Consider the following 15,440-nt stretch of genomic DNA (forward strand, 5'->3'; position numbering starts at 1 on the left):
TGCTTATTTTTAGCCTTATGCATTATTTTAGCTGTTTGAATATGAACTATATCAGCAAGTTGAAGTATTTGTCATTTTAGAAATAAGCAGTTAGTATGTTCTCTGTAGGCAGTTTTACACACAAAACAATTGAAGATGTATATAAATGATGAATGAAAGGGATAAACAAAAATTTCGGTTAAAAGTCCATCGTGTTGGGACGGATGAATGGGATTGACGTGATTTCTTATGGGAAGAATTTGATGACGACTCTAACCGATGAGTGGGCACCGGTTAGAGTCTGGTCTTCTGGAGCCAATGAATGACACTACACAAAGTTTCGCTGTATGTGGAAAAAAAAAACAGCGTCTGATATCATTTATCCTGAATTTCTATGAAAACTCCAGTTCATGTCAAGTTGCATCGGGGGAGCGACAAAAAATTCCAAAAACGTGATTAGAAATAGTCAAATAAGATGAGAGGAAATACTTGCCATCCTTCCCTGGAGTGGAAGTAAATCCCCGCAGAGAGAGTGGATGAGGAGAATCATCGGGAAGGGGAGAAGAAGAGAAGGAAAGCGGGTGAAACCACAAGGGAGGGGGTGGGGGGGTCGGGTTCAAAGGTCACACAATATTTTATTCACAGAGCAAGTCCTGAATAGAAATATTGCTGCAATTCTTGAGGAACCGCACGTCCTGATGATAACGTACGGCGAGGGTTCTCATGGCGACGGCGGCGGCGTTTTGTCGATCGGGGTGAGGAGAGGTGGGAGTGGGGGGGGGGGCGGATAATTGCAGCCATGTGCTTTTCCTTTCATATTTAGCCGCAAGAGTAATGATGGAGTGACGACTGACTACATTTGTCTGAGGGTTTTACTTTTAATTTGATAATATTGTACTGTTGGAACTCGGCGAGATAAGACGCGGGACGTTGGTTGACCGCTTGTGGGTCTGCGCTGGACTTGATTAAATTTGTTAGGCACCGAATCACAACAAAAAGCCCTTTTAAGGATGTTCCAACAGTAAACATTAAATAATCCCCACAAAAAACCCTTCATCAGGCTTTGCTACACATCTTAAAACGCAGCATAGCGCTCCGCTAACTCTCCATTTAGCGGCTACAGATGTGGGGAGCTGTACGTTTGGCTTCGGGAAATATGCTAACCTAGCATAATGTCGCTATTAAAATATGACTGACTTTAGCTCACCTAGCTAGCTAGTTATGTTGTTGTGATATATAGCATCTATTATACTGGACAAGTGCCGGGTTACTACAATATGGGAACTTAATACACAGCAGAATACCTAACATGAATTGCCTCCTAAAAGCAGGCTTCACTACGCATCTTAAACACAGCACGGATCTCTGCCACGAACTGTTGCTGTTAGAATATGACTGTAATGTTAGCGCTGTAGCTCCCCGAGCCATGCTAGTGTTGCTAGTGTCTTTAAAACAAAGAGATGACTAAATAAATAAAGTTTTGGCCTTTCTCTTTTAGGATTTTAACACAAACATGCTGAGCAAGCTAAGCTCAGGTCCTGCTGCTGTGGAGCCAAAACCACATCTGACAGGTTTTGCAACAGGTGGCGTGTGTGTGAGTTGCCATGTCTGTGTGGGGGGCGGCGATTGCACGCGAAGCGAAACAGACGCCGGTTTGCTAGCATTGTCATGATTAATCACGAGGAGTCGTTAAATACAAACTAGTCAGGAGGTGACGAAGACAGGAGAGATAATACTTGCCCAGAAACGCTGCAGACGTCCCAACACAGCAGGAGGAATCAGGAGGCGAGAAGAAGGTCAGGAGGGAAGATGAGGTTGGGGAAAGGAGACAACTGGGTTACACAATATTTTATTCAAAGTGAATAAGAATATTGGAGTACACCGAAAAGTAGAAACGACTAGAGAGCTGCCAGTAATAACCGCTGAGGTCTCTAATTGGGCAACCTCATCATGCTATTTGTATGACATCCATAAGATGAAATATTGTTGTTTACAATTAACTCATCAGCACATTATTCTATAGCTGCTGTGTATATACACAGTAATATGTGTAATACTCAGTAATATATACTGTATATAGACAGGAATCCCTCCTTCCTGTGGCGACTATTGTCTCATGGATGTAACATTACTGACACCTAGTGACCAGTGTAGAACACAAACAATTTGCTTAAATGGGCATTTTTCTGGACAATTAATTAGTTGTGATTTATTCATATTTTTTAGCAAAAAACGTGAAGCAGCAGAAAGAAAGTGAAACAGAAAGTGACAAGGGATATCTGTAGCGAGATTTTTAGAAATAAATAAGCAAACATAAGCAAAATATGGGCTGCACAGTGGTCGAGTGGTTAGCGCGCTGACCTCACAGCTAGGAGACAAGGGTTCAATTCCACCCTCGGCTATCTCTGTGTGGAGTTTGCATGGTTTTTCTCCGGGTACTCCGGGTACTTCCACAAACATGCTAGGTTAATTAGCGACTCCAAATTGTCCATAGGTGTGAATGTGAATGGTTGTTTGTCTATATGTGCCCTGTGATTGGCTGGCCACCAGTCCAGGGTGGACCCGGCCTCTTGCCCGAAGACAGCTGGGATAGGCTCCAGCATCCCCACAACCCTCGAAAATGAATGAATGAATAACCAAAATAGGGGCTGCACGGTGGACGAGTGGTTAGCGCGCAGACCTCACAGCAAGGAGACCCGAGTTCAATCCCACCCTCGGCCATCTGTGTTTTTCTCCGGGTACTCCGGTTTCCTCCCACATTCCAAAAACATGCTAGGTTAATTAGCGACTCCAAATTGTCCATAGGTATGAATGTGAGTGTGAATGGTTGTTTGTCTATATGTGCCCTGTGATTGGCTGGCCACCAGTCCAGGGTGTACCCTGCCTCTCGCCCGAAGACAGCTGGGATAGGCTCCAGCACCCTCCGCGACCCTCGTGAGGATAAGCGGTAGAAAATGAATGAATGAATAAATGAACAACCAAAATAACAGCTTTCTATGAACACCACACAATTTAGGGTACTATTAGATGATTGGTTGTCAACATGAATGTGATGAAGTACAGTACTTTGTACTCGTTACTACACACATGTTTTGGTATTTCTGCTGTTAAAAGGTTGCAATTTATCAAGCACGAGCCAAATCCAGATTTATTGTCCCGAAACGGAGGATGCAGTGTTGGGAGGAACCTTTCCCCTTTCCAGAACATTCCTGCACTCAAGTCGATGCTGGAGGTGCCAATAAGGAGATTTAGATTGAGAAAAATGCCAGTTGACTTTGGCACGATTCTGACAGAGGGATTTGAAGTCTTAACGCTCAAAAATGGAAAAATAAAAAAAACATGTTTGTAAGAGAACTAGCAGTGTACACTCTGCTGTTTTTGAGAATCAAAAACATGAGTCAAATATCTTTAATGTGACAGGGGCGCTTTGCTGTTTTTGATGACGGATTGCCAAAAGGCAAGTCCAAGATCCTGTATTTGACAGAAGCACTCTGCTGTTTTTGAGGACCTACTTCAAAAACACAAGGGGGCAGGAACGCTCTGTTTTTGAGGACGTTCAGCCAAAGATCCTTTATATGGCATGAGCATGCGCTTATCAATTATTATTTACAGTATTTGGCAAGAGTGTGCTGCTGTTTTTGAGAACCTATTTCAAAAACATGAGTCAAATATCTTTAATGTGACAGGGGCGCTTTGCTGTTTTTGATGATGGACTGCAAAAAGGCTAGTCCAAGATCCTGTATATGACAGAAGCGCTCTGCTGTTTTTGAGAACCTATTTCAAAAACATGAGTCAAATATCTTTAATGTGACAGGGGCGCTTTGCTGTTTTTGATGATGGACTGCAAAAAGGCTTGTCCAAGATCCTGTATATGACAGAAGGACTTTGCTGTTTTTGAGAACCTATTTCAAAAACATGAGTCAAATATCTTTAATGTGACAGGGCGCTTTGCTGTTTTTGATGATGGACTGTAAAAAGGCTTGTCCAAGATCCTGCATATGACAGAAGGACTATGCTGTTTTTGAGAACCTATTTAAAAAACACCAGTCAAATATCTTAAATGTGACAGGGGCGCTTTGCTGTTTTTGATGATAGGCTGCAAAAAGGCTAGTCCAAGATCCTGCAAGCTTACGAATTTCAAATTCTCTGCCGAATATCGCTCAAATTTTGAAACGTTTTCAATCTGGCTGGTTCTGCTTCATTCGTGCTTCACAGTGTGACGGGGGCTTAGGGACAGACTCAAAGCACACACATACTCTATTTTTCCACTCCACGCACACATATACATAGACCATCCAAATTGTCGAACACACCACACACACACACACACACACACAGGCAGTTAGTTCGTCTGCAGCCAGAAACACGCCGCAACTTAAGAGCATGCGCCAACAAGCGGCGACACGTGATGGCGACAGTGATGGATAGCCGCCATAAGCCGATGTCCCGCCCTTACGTGGCAAAGCAACATCATTGCACATTCGTTTTTCCATCATCAACATCATCAGTGTGTGGAAAAAGCGATAAATGGAAGAACACTACTTACATTTGGCTTGTGTGATGGTGTCGCCGATGGTGGCCCGGATGTAATGCGAGCTGTAGTCGGGCAGAACCAGCGCCAGACTGAGCGGACACATGAAACAAAACCAGACAATTATTATTAATTAAGGGATAGATCTCGGTTCTGTCCCAAAAAGAACAAAGTGAGGTGATGTGTTCTGGGCATGCCCGGTCGGGAGAAGGCACTGGGGCAGACCTAGAACACGCTGGAGGGACTATGGAGTCTTTGGACGCCTTGGTGTCCTCCCGGTGGGCCTGGAGGAGGTGCCCGGGGACTGGGAAGTCCGGGCAACCCGAATAAGCGAAAAAGAATCTTTGTTCTGTTGTGTTGTTAACCCTCCTCTTCGGCACCGACCCGTTTTACATTTTAATGCATAAAAAGAATCACATAACATTTGTTTATTGCATCAAGGCTTTTTGACTTTGTCAGTAAACTCTACTTCAACAAAATAAAACCAAAAAAATAATTTTTTACTACATTTTAAAATGTTCTGGATGAGGAAGCCTAAGAAGGTAACCAAGACATGAGAAGCAAATTTGATGGAACATAAATTATTGTGGGCGGCACAGCGGTCGAGTGGTTAACTCACAGACCTCACAGCTAGGAAACCAGGGTTCAATTCCACCCTCGGCCATCTCTGTGTGGAGTTTGCATGTTCTCCCCGTGCATGCGTGGGTTTTCTCCGGGTACTCCGGTTTCCTCCCACATTCCAAAAACATGCTAGGTTAATTAGCGACTCCAAATTGTCCATAGGTATGAATGTGAGTGTGAATGGTTGTTTGTCTATATGTGCCCTGTGATTGGCTGGCGGTAGAAAATGAATGAATAACTTATTGTTTTAGTGTATTTTATAGCTGATTTAATACATGGGTCAAAACCGACCCTTTAACATAAGAGGTGATACCAGAAAGCTAACACAAGAGGAAGGTAAAATAATTTTTGCCATATTTTTGGGATATTTTGCTTAAATTCTCAGTAGAGAACGCAGGCTGTTTTACGGAAAAAAATAGTGAATATCGCCGTCTTTGTTTGTAGTGTAATTACCTGTAATCGGTACCCTTTACTGGTGCAAAGGTGTAGGTCCTCTGCCCCACGTCAATGTAGCGCTACGAGGGAAAACAGTGGTTAGAATCCTGTCCTCATCATCAGTACAGCGAGTTATGAAAGTTCTAATAATTAATGCTAAAACAACCTCATCTTGTGATTTGACCAGAGCAGAAATTGGATAATTCCCTGTCAGACCATCAATCATCTTCCTTCTTATCTGGGAAGATAATTAGGAATGAAAAACAGCAAGTACAAACTGTTTCATTTCGACTTCGAGGGAGAGCGAGTGAAGGAGATGCTGACCTCCACTTTGACGTCATTCTCCAGCTCGGCATCCAAGAAGTCCAAGGTGACAGGCTCGTGGAACTCGGCCGTCTGCACAGAAGGGAAAGCGAGCTCGTCAACTTCACGAGGTGAAGGGTCCCAGACGGACTTGCTAGAGAACAGGAAGTACCGGCGGCTGGAGGTTGGGGTGAAGCAGCACGTATCCGTTGGGGTCGATGGCAAAGTAGTAGCCGTTTGGTCCAAACTGGAGGAGAAAGGCAGCGCTCGTCAGACTTCATTTTTGTCACACAAAATCTCTGCTGTTTGGAGGACTTCTATCAAAGATCATTTATATGGACAGAGTGTGCTGCCATTTTTGAGGACCTACTGAAAACACGATAGTCAATGATCTTCTACGTGATGAGTTCTGCTGTTTTTGGGGCTTACTTCAAAAATGCTAGTGAAAGATGATTTATAGGAGTGGACTGTTGTTTTTGAGGACCTACATCAAAAAGACAAGTAAAAGATCCTTTATGGCCTTTTTGAGGACGTTCAGCCAAAGATCCTTTATATGGCACGACCTTATCAATTATTATTTACAGTATACGGCAAGAGTGTGCTCCTGTTTTTGAGAACCCATTTCAAAAACATGAGTCAAATATCTTTAATGTGACAGGAGCACTTTGCTGTTTCAGGATCTTGGACTGTAATAAGGTTAGTCCAAGATCATGTATATGACAGAAGCACTCTGCTGTTTTTGAGGACCTACTTCAAAAACACAAGTGAAAGATTCTTTATGGGGCAGGAATGCTCTTCTGTTTTTGAGGACGTTCAGCCAAAGATCCTTTATATGGAATGAGCATGCGCTTATCAATTATTATTTACAGTATACGGCAAGAGTGTGCTGCTGTTTTTGAGAACCTATTTTAAAAACACGAGTCAAATATCGTCAATGTGACAGGAGCACTTGCTGTTTTTGATGATAGACAGCAAAAAGGCTAATCCAAGATCCTGTATATGACAGAAGCACTCTGCTGTTTTTGAGAACCAATTTCAAAAACATTAGTCAAATATCTTTAATGTGATAGGGGCGCTTTGCTGTTTTTGATGATAGGCTGCAAAAAGGCTAGTCCAAGATCCTGTATACGACAGAAGCACTCTGCTGTTTTTGAGAATCAAAAACATGAGTCAAATATCTTTAATGTGACAGGGGCACTTTGCTGTTTTTGATGACAAACTGCAAAAAGGCTAGTCCAATATCCTGTATTTGACAGAAGCACTCTGCTGTTTTTGAGGACCTACTTCAAAAACACAAGTGAAAGATCCTTTATGGGGCAGGAACGCTCTGCTGTTTTTGAGGATGTTCAGCCAAAGATCCTGTATGTGGCATGAGCATGCACTTATCAATTATTATTTACAGTATACAGCGTGTAACAGTGTGTTGCTGTTTTTGAGAACCTATTTCAAAAACATGAGTCAAATATCTTTAATGTGACAGGGGCGCTTTGCTGTTTTTGATGATAGACTGCAGAAAGGCTCGTCCAAGAGCCAGTACACGACAGAGGAACTCTGCTGTTTTTGAGAACCCCTTTCAAAAACATGAGTCAAATATCTTTAATGTGACGGGGTGCTTTTATGTTTTTGATGACGGACTGCAAAAAGGCTAGTCCAAGATCCTGTATATGACAGAAGCACTCTGCTGTTTTTGAGAACCTATTTCAAAAATATGAGTCAAATATCTTTAATGTGACAGGGGCGCCGTGCTGTTTTTGATGATGGACTGCAAAAAGGCTAGTCCAAGATCCTGTATATGACAGAAGCACTGCGCTGTTTTGGAAGACCTATTGCAAAAACATTAGTCCAAGATCCTCTACAGTATGTGACAGGTGTCCACTGCTGTTTTTGAGAACCTACTGCCAGTCAAAGATCATCTATACATGAAAGGACAACCGCGCTTTAAAGTGTCATGGTACGGAATGTCATTAGATCGCTTCGGTGTACCTAATGTTACGTCCTTACAGTAAAGCGTGGCGTGAGTCTCTTGATGTCTTCCAGCGAGACGTCGATGGCCATGACACCCAAGATGAGCTGGTTCTGGGATTTCTGTAAAGAGCCACACACACACACACACACACACCAAAAAAAAAAAAAAAAGTCAACTAATTGTGACGGAGCCTGCTGCTCCTCTGAGGCGTTTCAAGGAAATGAGCAATGGAAATATCTGGAAAGTTTCATTCCCAAAAGTCCAACATGCCGCCATGAGTCACTGACGAGGTATTTGCAGACAAAGTAACCTCGGCGTCTCGCGGGGTGGACATGTAAACTCATCTTGACCCACTTATGTTAGCCATCATTTGTCTCCCTCGTCTGACGCTTTTGGTCTCCTTCGCTACACGGCCGCTGACCTTCACGGCGTCAACGTCAAGGACGTATGTCCAATCATGTCATCATAAAAAGCATCAGTGTGAATGCTCGTCCCTAATGAATACTATTTCATAGATATGGTGATATTAGCATGACTCTCTGCTGACAGCAGTTATTGAATAAGAAAATACATTAAAACAGTACAAATATAGAAAAGTACATTCATCAATGTAATAACAAATACATAAGTGTTTGATTTCAAAGCATTCACACAGAGTAATATTCATAAAACCAAAGGTAAATACAAAACAATACATCACTGGTCATATTTTTTTTAGGTGTAATTATAAAATTGTATATAATTTACAGTATAAAATGATATAATTCATTAGAATTTAACTAAATAATATCTAAATTATCTAATATGTAATTATTATCTGTACACAATTGGACTATTTCATTAAACATAAGCAATATTATTATCATGCTTATGTTAACAGGAAATTTTATTAGAAACACCAAAATTGTTTGACTTTATATAATAGTAAAATAGTATAAAAATAGTATAAAAATGATTATAGGACAAACAATTTAACAACATTTGTCATTTACTCAAGGACATGAATTAAAACATGATATTACAATAAATTTGTGCAATTTACTGTTTACGCCGTACATAGTTGTTCATATTTGATGTCATCTATTTATTCACCACATTATTATTAATATTTTTTTATTATACGAGAGCCAGGCAACGACATTTCGTTGGCAATTTCACTGCTGTGTTATTGTGCAATGACAATAAAGAAAGTCTATCTAGCTCTCTAGCGCTCTAGCTCTCTAGCGCTCTAGCTATCGAGCTATCTACTACAACACTAAAAAATACGTAAATACTGCAAGTATTTCATTGTTATGCTTATTAAGATGCTATGTAAAAAATATCTACCATTAAAAACTACTAACGACTAATGCTAATATTAGCATGAATGGCCGTCATACGCAGTGATGGTGAGAACAGACGCTAACCTTTGACCCCGTGTTGGTCTTGTTGAAGACAGGAAGCGTTCCCGTGATGACCAGTCCCAGCTCCTGTTGGCACAAACCGGTGGAAGTTACACAAGAAAACTTCACAAAAAGTCAAGTCTGTGCAGTTTAAAAGTCTGAAAATAAAAATGAGCTGTCGCGGTAACAAGGCACAGAGACGATGGCGGCGGCGGCGGTGGGAAAGCGGATCGGTCTTATCAGTAAAGCTGACGATGCCTTCAGCTTGGCTCCACACTTTCTTATCTGTCACTTTAACGCAACACAAGACGGGTTCAAGTAGCGTGAAAAATGATTTGAACGCAGCCAATAAAAGCTCATCCATCAACGACCAGAAAGCGAGTCGGGAGTTGAAACGGAGTTTAGCAAGATAACAACAAATATTGACACGCGTGTGGGTGCTTGGTACGCACCAGTGCGTCCTGGTAGACGTTAGTCCACTGGACCTGTTTGGCCTTCCGGTCTGCTTTGACCATGGGTCTGCCCAAAACGTCAAGGTACTCCTGCGAGGAGGAAAAAATGAAAGAACATGCATTGCATGCTTACGGCCACAAGAGGGCGACATTTCCTTACTTGAGTGTTCAACCTGATGGCGCCAATGGATGGGATCTCATAATAGTAACCTGACAAAACGTTATTTTCATTATTAATTTTTTTTAAATGTATTTTACACATCAAAAACATTTGTAAAACCAACCTTTGTTAGCACAAGCCATCCACTGTATGGGTCCTTTGTCGTAGTTGTGCTGACCCACTGAGAATGTAAAAATGCGCACCTGCAAAAAGTGGTCATTTTTATCTAATAAATAAATTTAACAAATAAATGTTAATTTTATGAGCACTCACAGCTTGTTTGGGGTTATAGTGCTGAAAGATCTCCTCAGCACGCTCCTCGCCTCCATCGGTGAAGAGCATGATGATCTTGTTGCAGTTGGCCCTGGATACGTTGACCTGAAGAAGAAGAATGCAAATGTTGGGTGCCACCACAAGAGGGCGACAAAGACTTACTGTCGTGGGAACCGTACGTCATCCTTTCGATCTATTATACACGTTTTATGTTCAAATCAATAACTTTCTCTTGGTTGAACAAACGTCTGCTATGTGTATTCACCATCAGAGTCTCAATTTCACTCGGATCAGATCCAGACTTCCTGTTTAATTGGGATTCAGTATGTAAATATCAATATATGTATGGCCGTATGTATAAAAAATGGAAATACAAAAAATAATAATAACATAAATAACCTGGAATATAAGACGACAATTCTTTTTACTCTGAGAAAATGCCTTCTTATGGTACTGTCTTTATTTTATCAACACACCCTTGTGGTACCATATTGATTAAAATACAAATAACCTCAAATATAAGACGACCATTCTTTTTACTCCGAGAAAATGCCTTCTTATGGTACTGTCTTTATTTTATCTTTACCATGTATAAAAAAATGGAAATACAAAAAAAATTAACAAATAAATACAATATTTTGGAAAAAAAATGGTATGCCTGGTCAGAAGCAGAACTGTATCCAGATTTGATCCCCATTTAATTCAAATTGAAGCCAGTTTTATCAACCATTTTTATCAACCATTATTGTGATGACATTTTACTCATTACTATATTTTTTAAAGTAAATTAATATGGAAAAAAACATCTTAACATTGGAAAAAATCAAATAAAATATTAGAGTAATTATTAAAATAATAAATACATTTCACCCCTTTAAACACATTTTGCCACAAAATTTTACCCAGCTCTAATCTAGGTTTCTTTATTGTTTAACATAAGTATTATTAGATTGGTTAGAATGTAAACTCTTGAATAATGTGGTACTATGTGGTACTATGAGGTACCATGTGGTACCATGCAGTACCTGGGCGAGCTGCTTGAAGGCCAGCTCGAAGCCTTCCTTATATTTGGTGGTGCCCTTGGCGCTGATACCCTGCACGGCTTCCTTCAGGATCCTTTTGTTTCGCACGTTGGCTTGCACCAGGTTCTCGAAGCAGGCGGCGTGCGTGGCCTTGTCGTTGAACTGGCGGGGGGGACAAGAGGGAGAGGAAGGCGGGATGACGGGGGGGGGGGGACACACGCGGTCGGAGAGGTGCACATATTTGTTGGGGGTTTTGTGTAAAATATGTGGCAGGGAGTTCCCTTGGCTTTGGGGGCGTGATGCGGGATCATACGGTATCTAACCCACATAGATCTGCTTTTTAGGAAAAAAACTCTTTACAGACCGAAGGAGGCTGCAGGAGCAGAAGGTAGGGTAGCAAGGAAGGGACGACAAACAAAGAAAATCACAATCTTTATCATGGATTATTATTATTATTATTATTATATTAGCATTACTGTAATCTCCGAAGAGCGGCCACCACAATATCACACCAACCCGAATGTAAGACCACCACTCTTTTGTAGGGCAAAAACACTGTCCGAAGGAAAAAATACCACCTCATACTGTCTTATATTCGGGTCAATGCGTTATTGTCTTCATGTCATGAGCACAACTTGTAGTACCGTATGGACTCAAATACTGTATAACAAACCCTGGATATAAGACGACCATCCTTTTTACTCTGAGAAAATGCCGTCTTATGGTACTGTCTTTATTTTATCAACACGCCCTTGTGGTACCATATTGATTACAATATAAATAACCTCGAATATAAGACGACCATTTTTTTTTACTCTGAGAAAATGCCGTCTTATGGTACTGTCTTTATTTTATCAATATAAAAATATATATATATTAAAAAAAATAAATAATAAATGATACATTTTTAAAAAATTATAAAATAAATAAAATAAATATTAAATTATATTAGAAACTTTGGTACTTCTGTATGTGACAAAAATAAAATAAAATTAAAAAAATATATATTTGGAAAGCAGGAAGTGAACAAATGTAACAGTTACTGATTGTAAAAGTACCAGATGGAGGGGTAGGATTTAATAAGCTTTGCTTCTTCCTACTCCTTTTGGACATGTGGAACTGTGAACTGATTATGGGATGCACTCAATTGTAGTCTGATGCATGTTCAAATGAAATTAAACCACTACTATTACTAAATTACAGTATTATGACTGAGCACGCAATATTGTTTCCATCAAAATTAAATGTAAAAAAAATGTAAAAAAAAATTCCCATTTAAATTAAAAACACTTTCCCCTGGTAAAAATAAATTAAAGATTAACTACTAAAATTCCCTTTTTGTGTGTAATACAAAATTTCCACTAAAAATATGTTAAAAATAAAATACATTTAAAAGCATAAATTTAAAAAATTAAGTACAATAAAATTACAAAAACTATATTGCGACCAAAACCTTAAACTGTATTATGAAAAGCAGGAAGTGAACAAATGTAACAGTTACTGATTGTAAAAGTACCAGATGGAGGGGTAGGATTTAATAAGCTTTGCTTCTTCCTACTCCTTTTGGACATGTGGAACTGTGAACTGATTATGGGATGCACTCAATTGTAATCTGATCTGATCTTTATTTCATCAACAAACCCTTGTCTTACCATATTGATTACAATATAAATTAACCTCAAATATAAGACGACCACCCTTTTTACTCTGAGAAAATGCTGTCTTATGGTACTGTCTTTATTTCATCAACAAACCCTTGTCGTACCATATTGATTACAATATAAATAACCTCGAATATAAGACGACCATTCTTTTTACTCTGAGAAAATGCCGTCTTATGGTACTGTCTTTATTTTATCAACACACCCTTGTGGTACCATATTGATTACAATATAAATAACTTCAAATATAAGACGACCATTCTTTTTCAATATTTTTGAATTAAAAAAAATACAGTCTAATATTGCAATCAATTTGTTACTGCCTTTATGTCATAAGGACAGCCTTGTAGTACCGTATGGACTCAAATAAAAAAACTCTGAATATAAGACAACAACCCTTTTTAAGACTGCTTTTGGGGGGCAAAATGCATTACTGTTGTACCTTGTAGTCGCACACGGGTTCAAATACAGACAACGCAGAATATTAGCATCTAAAATATACTTTTGACTTGCCTCAAGACCCCGAATATAAGAGGACTCATCTTTTTCGGGGGAAAAAAAAACAGTCAATACGACAATGCATAAACACACGCTTATTAATGTTGTTGTGTGTATGTTGTGTGTCACGCTACTTGATACTCCAACACACCAAAGCTCTCTTCTATGATGAAGCTGAAGAGTGGTTGCATCAATATTCAGCTAATTGCATTACCTTCAGAAGCTCTTAGCTAATTTGAAAGCGCCACAAAAACAGCGAAAAAGACGGCGCTCCATCAAGGCAGTGGAACAAAATGCATTCATATTCATATTTATAGATTTATATACACAATATTTTAAACGCGTCTTCTGAAAGCAGCTCAGATCACATCTTTCTAACCTCGATTGCCAGGAAAAAGCCAGCGTTGCGGCACTTTAAAGTGATGAATATTTCCTGTGTCAGTGAACGCATCAGCGGCTCAATCGAGTCGAGGCACGTTTCCATTACGTTTACGCGCCGCTGCCGCCATCAACCCGTGCACGCGTGCATCGGTCAAACTTGTGTGCCGTTTTTTTTACACCAACGCCGTCATGTGTGCGGACTGTTAAGATGCTCCATGCTATGAATGACACACACACACACAGAAGATCAGATCTTGACCCCCAAATAGCAAATCAACTGGAAAGAGTGTTGAAATGCAAATAAAAGAAGCAATGAAGGATGCTTAATACGGCGCAGCACTGACCTCTAGTGGCTATTGATTGGACTTCTACATCAACTCTATACATTCCATACATTTTACGTGTTATCTGTGTCAAGACTCACATAGACGACGTTGACGTAGTCGTCGTCCGACAGCGTCTCCAGCATCTCGCTGACGGACGTTCGGATCAGCTTGAGGGTCAGACCCGACACGCTGCCGCTCCTGAAGATTGGACGTGACGGGACATCAATTAAAATCATAATTAGGAAATTTACTGTGAAAAAGTACACAACCACAAAACTTAGAAATGGGGAGTAAGTGTTAGTTTGTTAGTTAGTTAGCCTTCGGGACCACAAACAAATGGCTAACTAATTTTCTATACCGTTTATCCTCGCAAAAGGAGGGGTACACCCTGGACTGGTTGGCAGCCAATGGCAGGGCACATATAAATTTTTTTTTTTTAATCATTGCTTATCCCCATCAAGGTGCTGCAATGACGTCAGCCTCCCTCTGTTGGACAGACGCAGCATTGCAGAGCCTAGGAGCCATATATAATTTTTTTATGTTGCTTGTCCTCCAATGAATTACTGGTATTGGTACTTGGCTTTGATATTTCTCATCTACCTTTTGAGTGTTAAGTTGCTGTGTGATGATTTTAGCGTTCTGAGATGACGCTGTAGGTTTTTTTGAGTAATGAACTCCTGCAATTTCTAGTGGGTTGACAAGCTGGTTGTGAGTTTTGTCATAGCTCATGATTGGCAGTACAGTACATATGCACGGAAAAAAACCCACCAGTTTTGATCAACTTCATGCAAAAGGCGGGATGTGGGCAGTAGGTCATATATCACAAAAAGTCTCCTTTAATTGCGTGTGGGCGTAAAGTTCGACTTTTATGCTCGTCATTGACGTTAAGGTTGAGCACGGGTCCACGGTCTCCCTCCTACAAAAAAAAATAAGCTGGCATTTTCCACAAAGGGGTTCAACTTTTTCCTGTTTTGGACTGTACTGTAAATGGCCGAGTCGGCCTGCGTGCTCGTCAGCGTCACACGGCCACTGAGGCGGCAAACAAGAGAGCTCGGCGCCCGCGGGCCGGTCAAAGGTCAGAGGCGGAGCAATATTCCGGCTGACTGTACGAGTGGAATCATAAGGTGGTCACTCACGCGTCCACCAGGATCAGCATGTCCTTGGGTGAGGCCGCCCCCTGGATGTACCTGGTGAGTAATAGCGCATATTTGAGAAAAGAAAACACTTTATTCGAGCGCATACAAACATGTGGAATGTTCCCACGCACCATGGCCGCCTGCGTACATCGTAGAGGTCAATCTTATTCGCTGATTTGCTCGAGTCGATCCAGGGGGATGCTGGGATTTGACAAAAAAATAGAACCATTTTGTTGCAAGCATCGCTTTCAGGCATGTAATGTTTGTGCATGTTGGGATTCTTTTGGACACTGGAAGCTATTTTTACTTGTAGA

The 15,440-nt window shown here is 40.6% G+C and overlaps 1 protein-coding gene across 1 annotated transcript in view; it reads right to left on the reverse strand.

Annotated features, from left to right (window-relative positions):
* LOC131132751 (voltage-dependent calcium channel subunit alpha-2/delta-1-like) overlaps positions 1 to 15,440 on the reverse strand; it is a 54,277-nt gene that overhangs the window by 21,177 nt on the left and 17,660 nt on the right. Inside the window, exons 8-22 of the mRNA XM_058078664.2 lie at positions 15,258 to 15,327; positions 15,127 to 15,177; positions 14,089 to 14,188; positions 11,128 to 11,286; positions 10,103 to 10,207; positions 9,954 to 10,032; positions 9,830 to 9,879; positions 9,670 to 9,759; positions 9,242 to 9,304; positions 7,871 to 7,954; positions 6,042 to 6,116; positions 5,891 to 5,962; positions 5,733 to 5,804; positions 5,585 to 5,646; positions 4,526 to 4,602 (exon numbers count right to left, since the gene is read on the reverse strand). Of these exons, the coding sequence (XP_057934647.2) occupies positions 4,526 to 4,602; positions 5,585 to 5,646; positions 5,733 to 5,804; positions 5,891 to 5,962; positions 6,042 to 6,116; positions 7,871 to 7,954; positions 9,242 to 9,304; positions 9,670 to 9,759; positions 9,830 to 9,879; positions 9,954 to 10,032; positions 10,103 to 10,207; positions 11,128 to 11,286; positions 14,089 to 14,188; positions 15,127 to 15,177; positions 15,258 to 15,327 (1,209 nt within the window). The remainder of the gene's footprint in view (positions 1 to 4,525; positions 4,603 to 5,584; positions 5,647 to 5,732; positions 5,805 to 5,890; positions 5,963 to 6,041; positions 6,117 to 7,870; positions 7,955 to 9,241; positions 9,305 to 9,669; positions 9,760 to 9,829; positions 9,880 to 9,953; positions 10,033 to 10,102; positions 10,208 to 11,127; positions 11,287 to 14,088; positions 14,189 to 15,126; positions 15,178 to 15,257; positions 15,328 to 15,440) is intronic.

Source organism: Doryrhamphus excisus, linkage group LG2, assembly GCF_037039965.1.
Source record: "Doryrhamphus excisus strain RoL-2023G ecotype Guam linkage group LG2, RoL_Dexc_Guam_v1.1, whole genome shotgun sequence".
Classification (NCBI taxonomy): Eukaryota; Metazoa; Chordata; class Actinopteri; order Syngnathiformes; family Syngnathidae; genus Doryrhamphus; species Doryrhamphus excisus.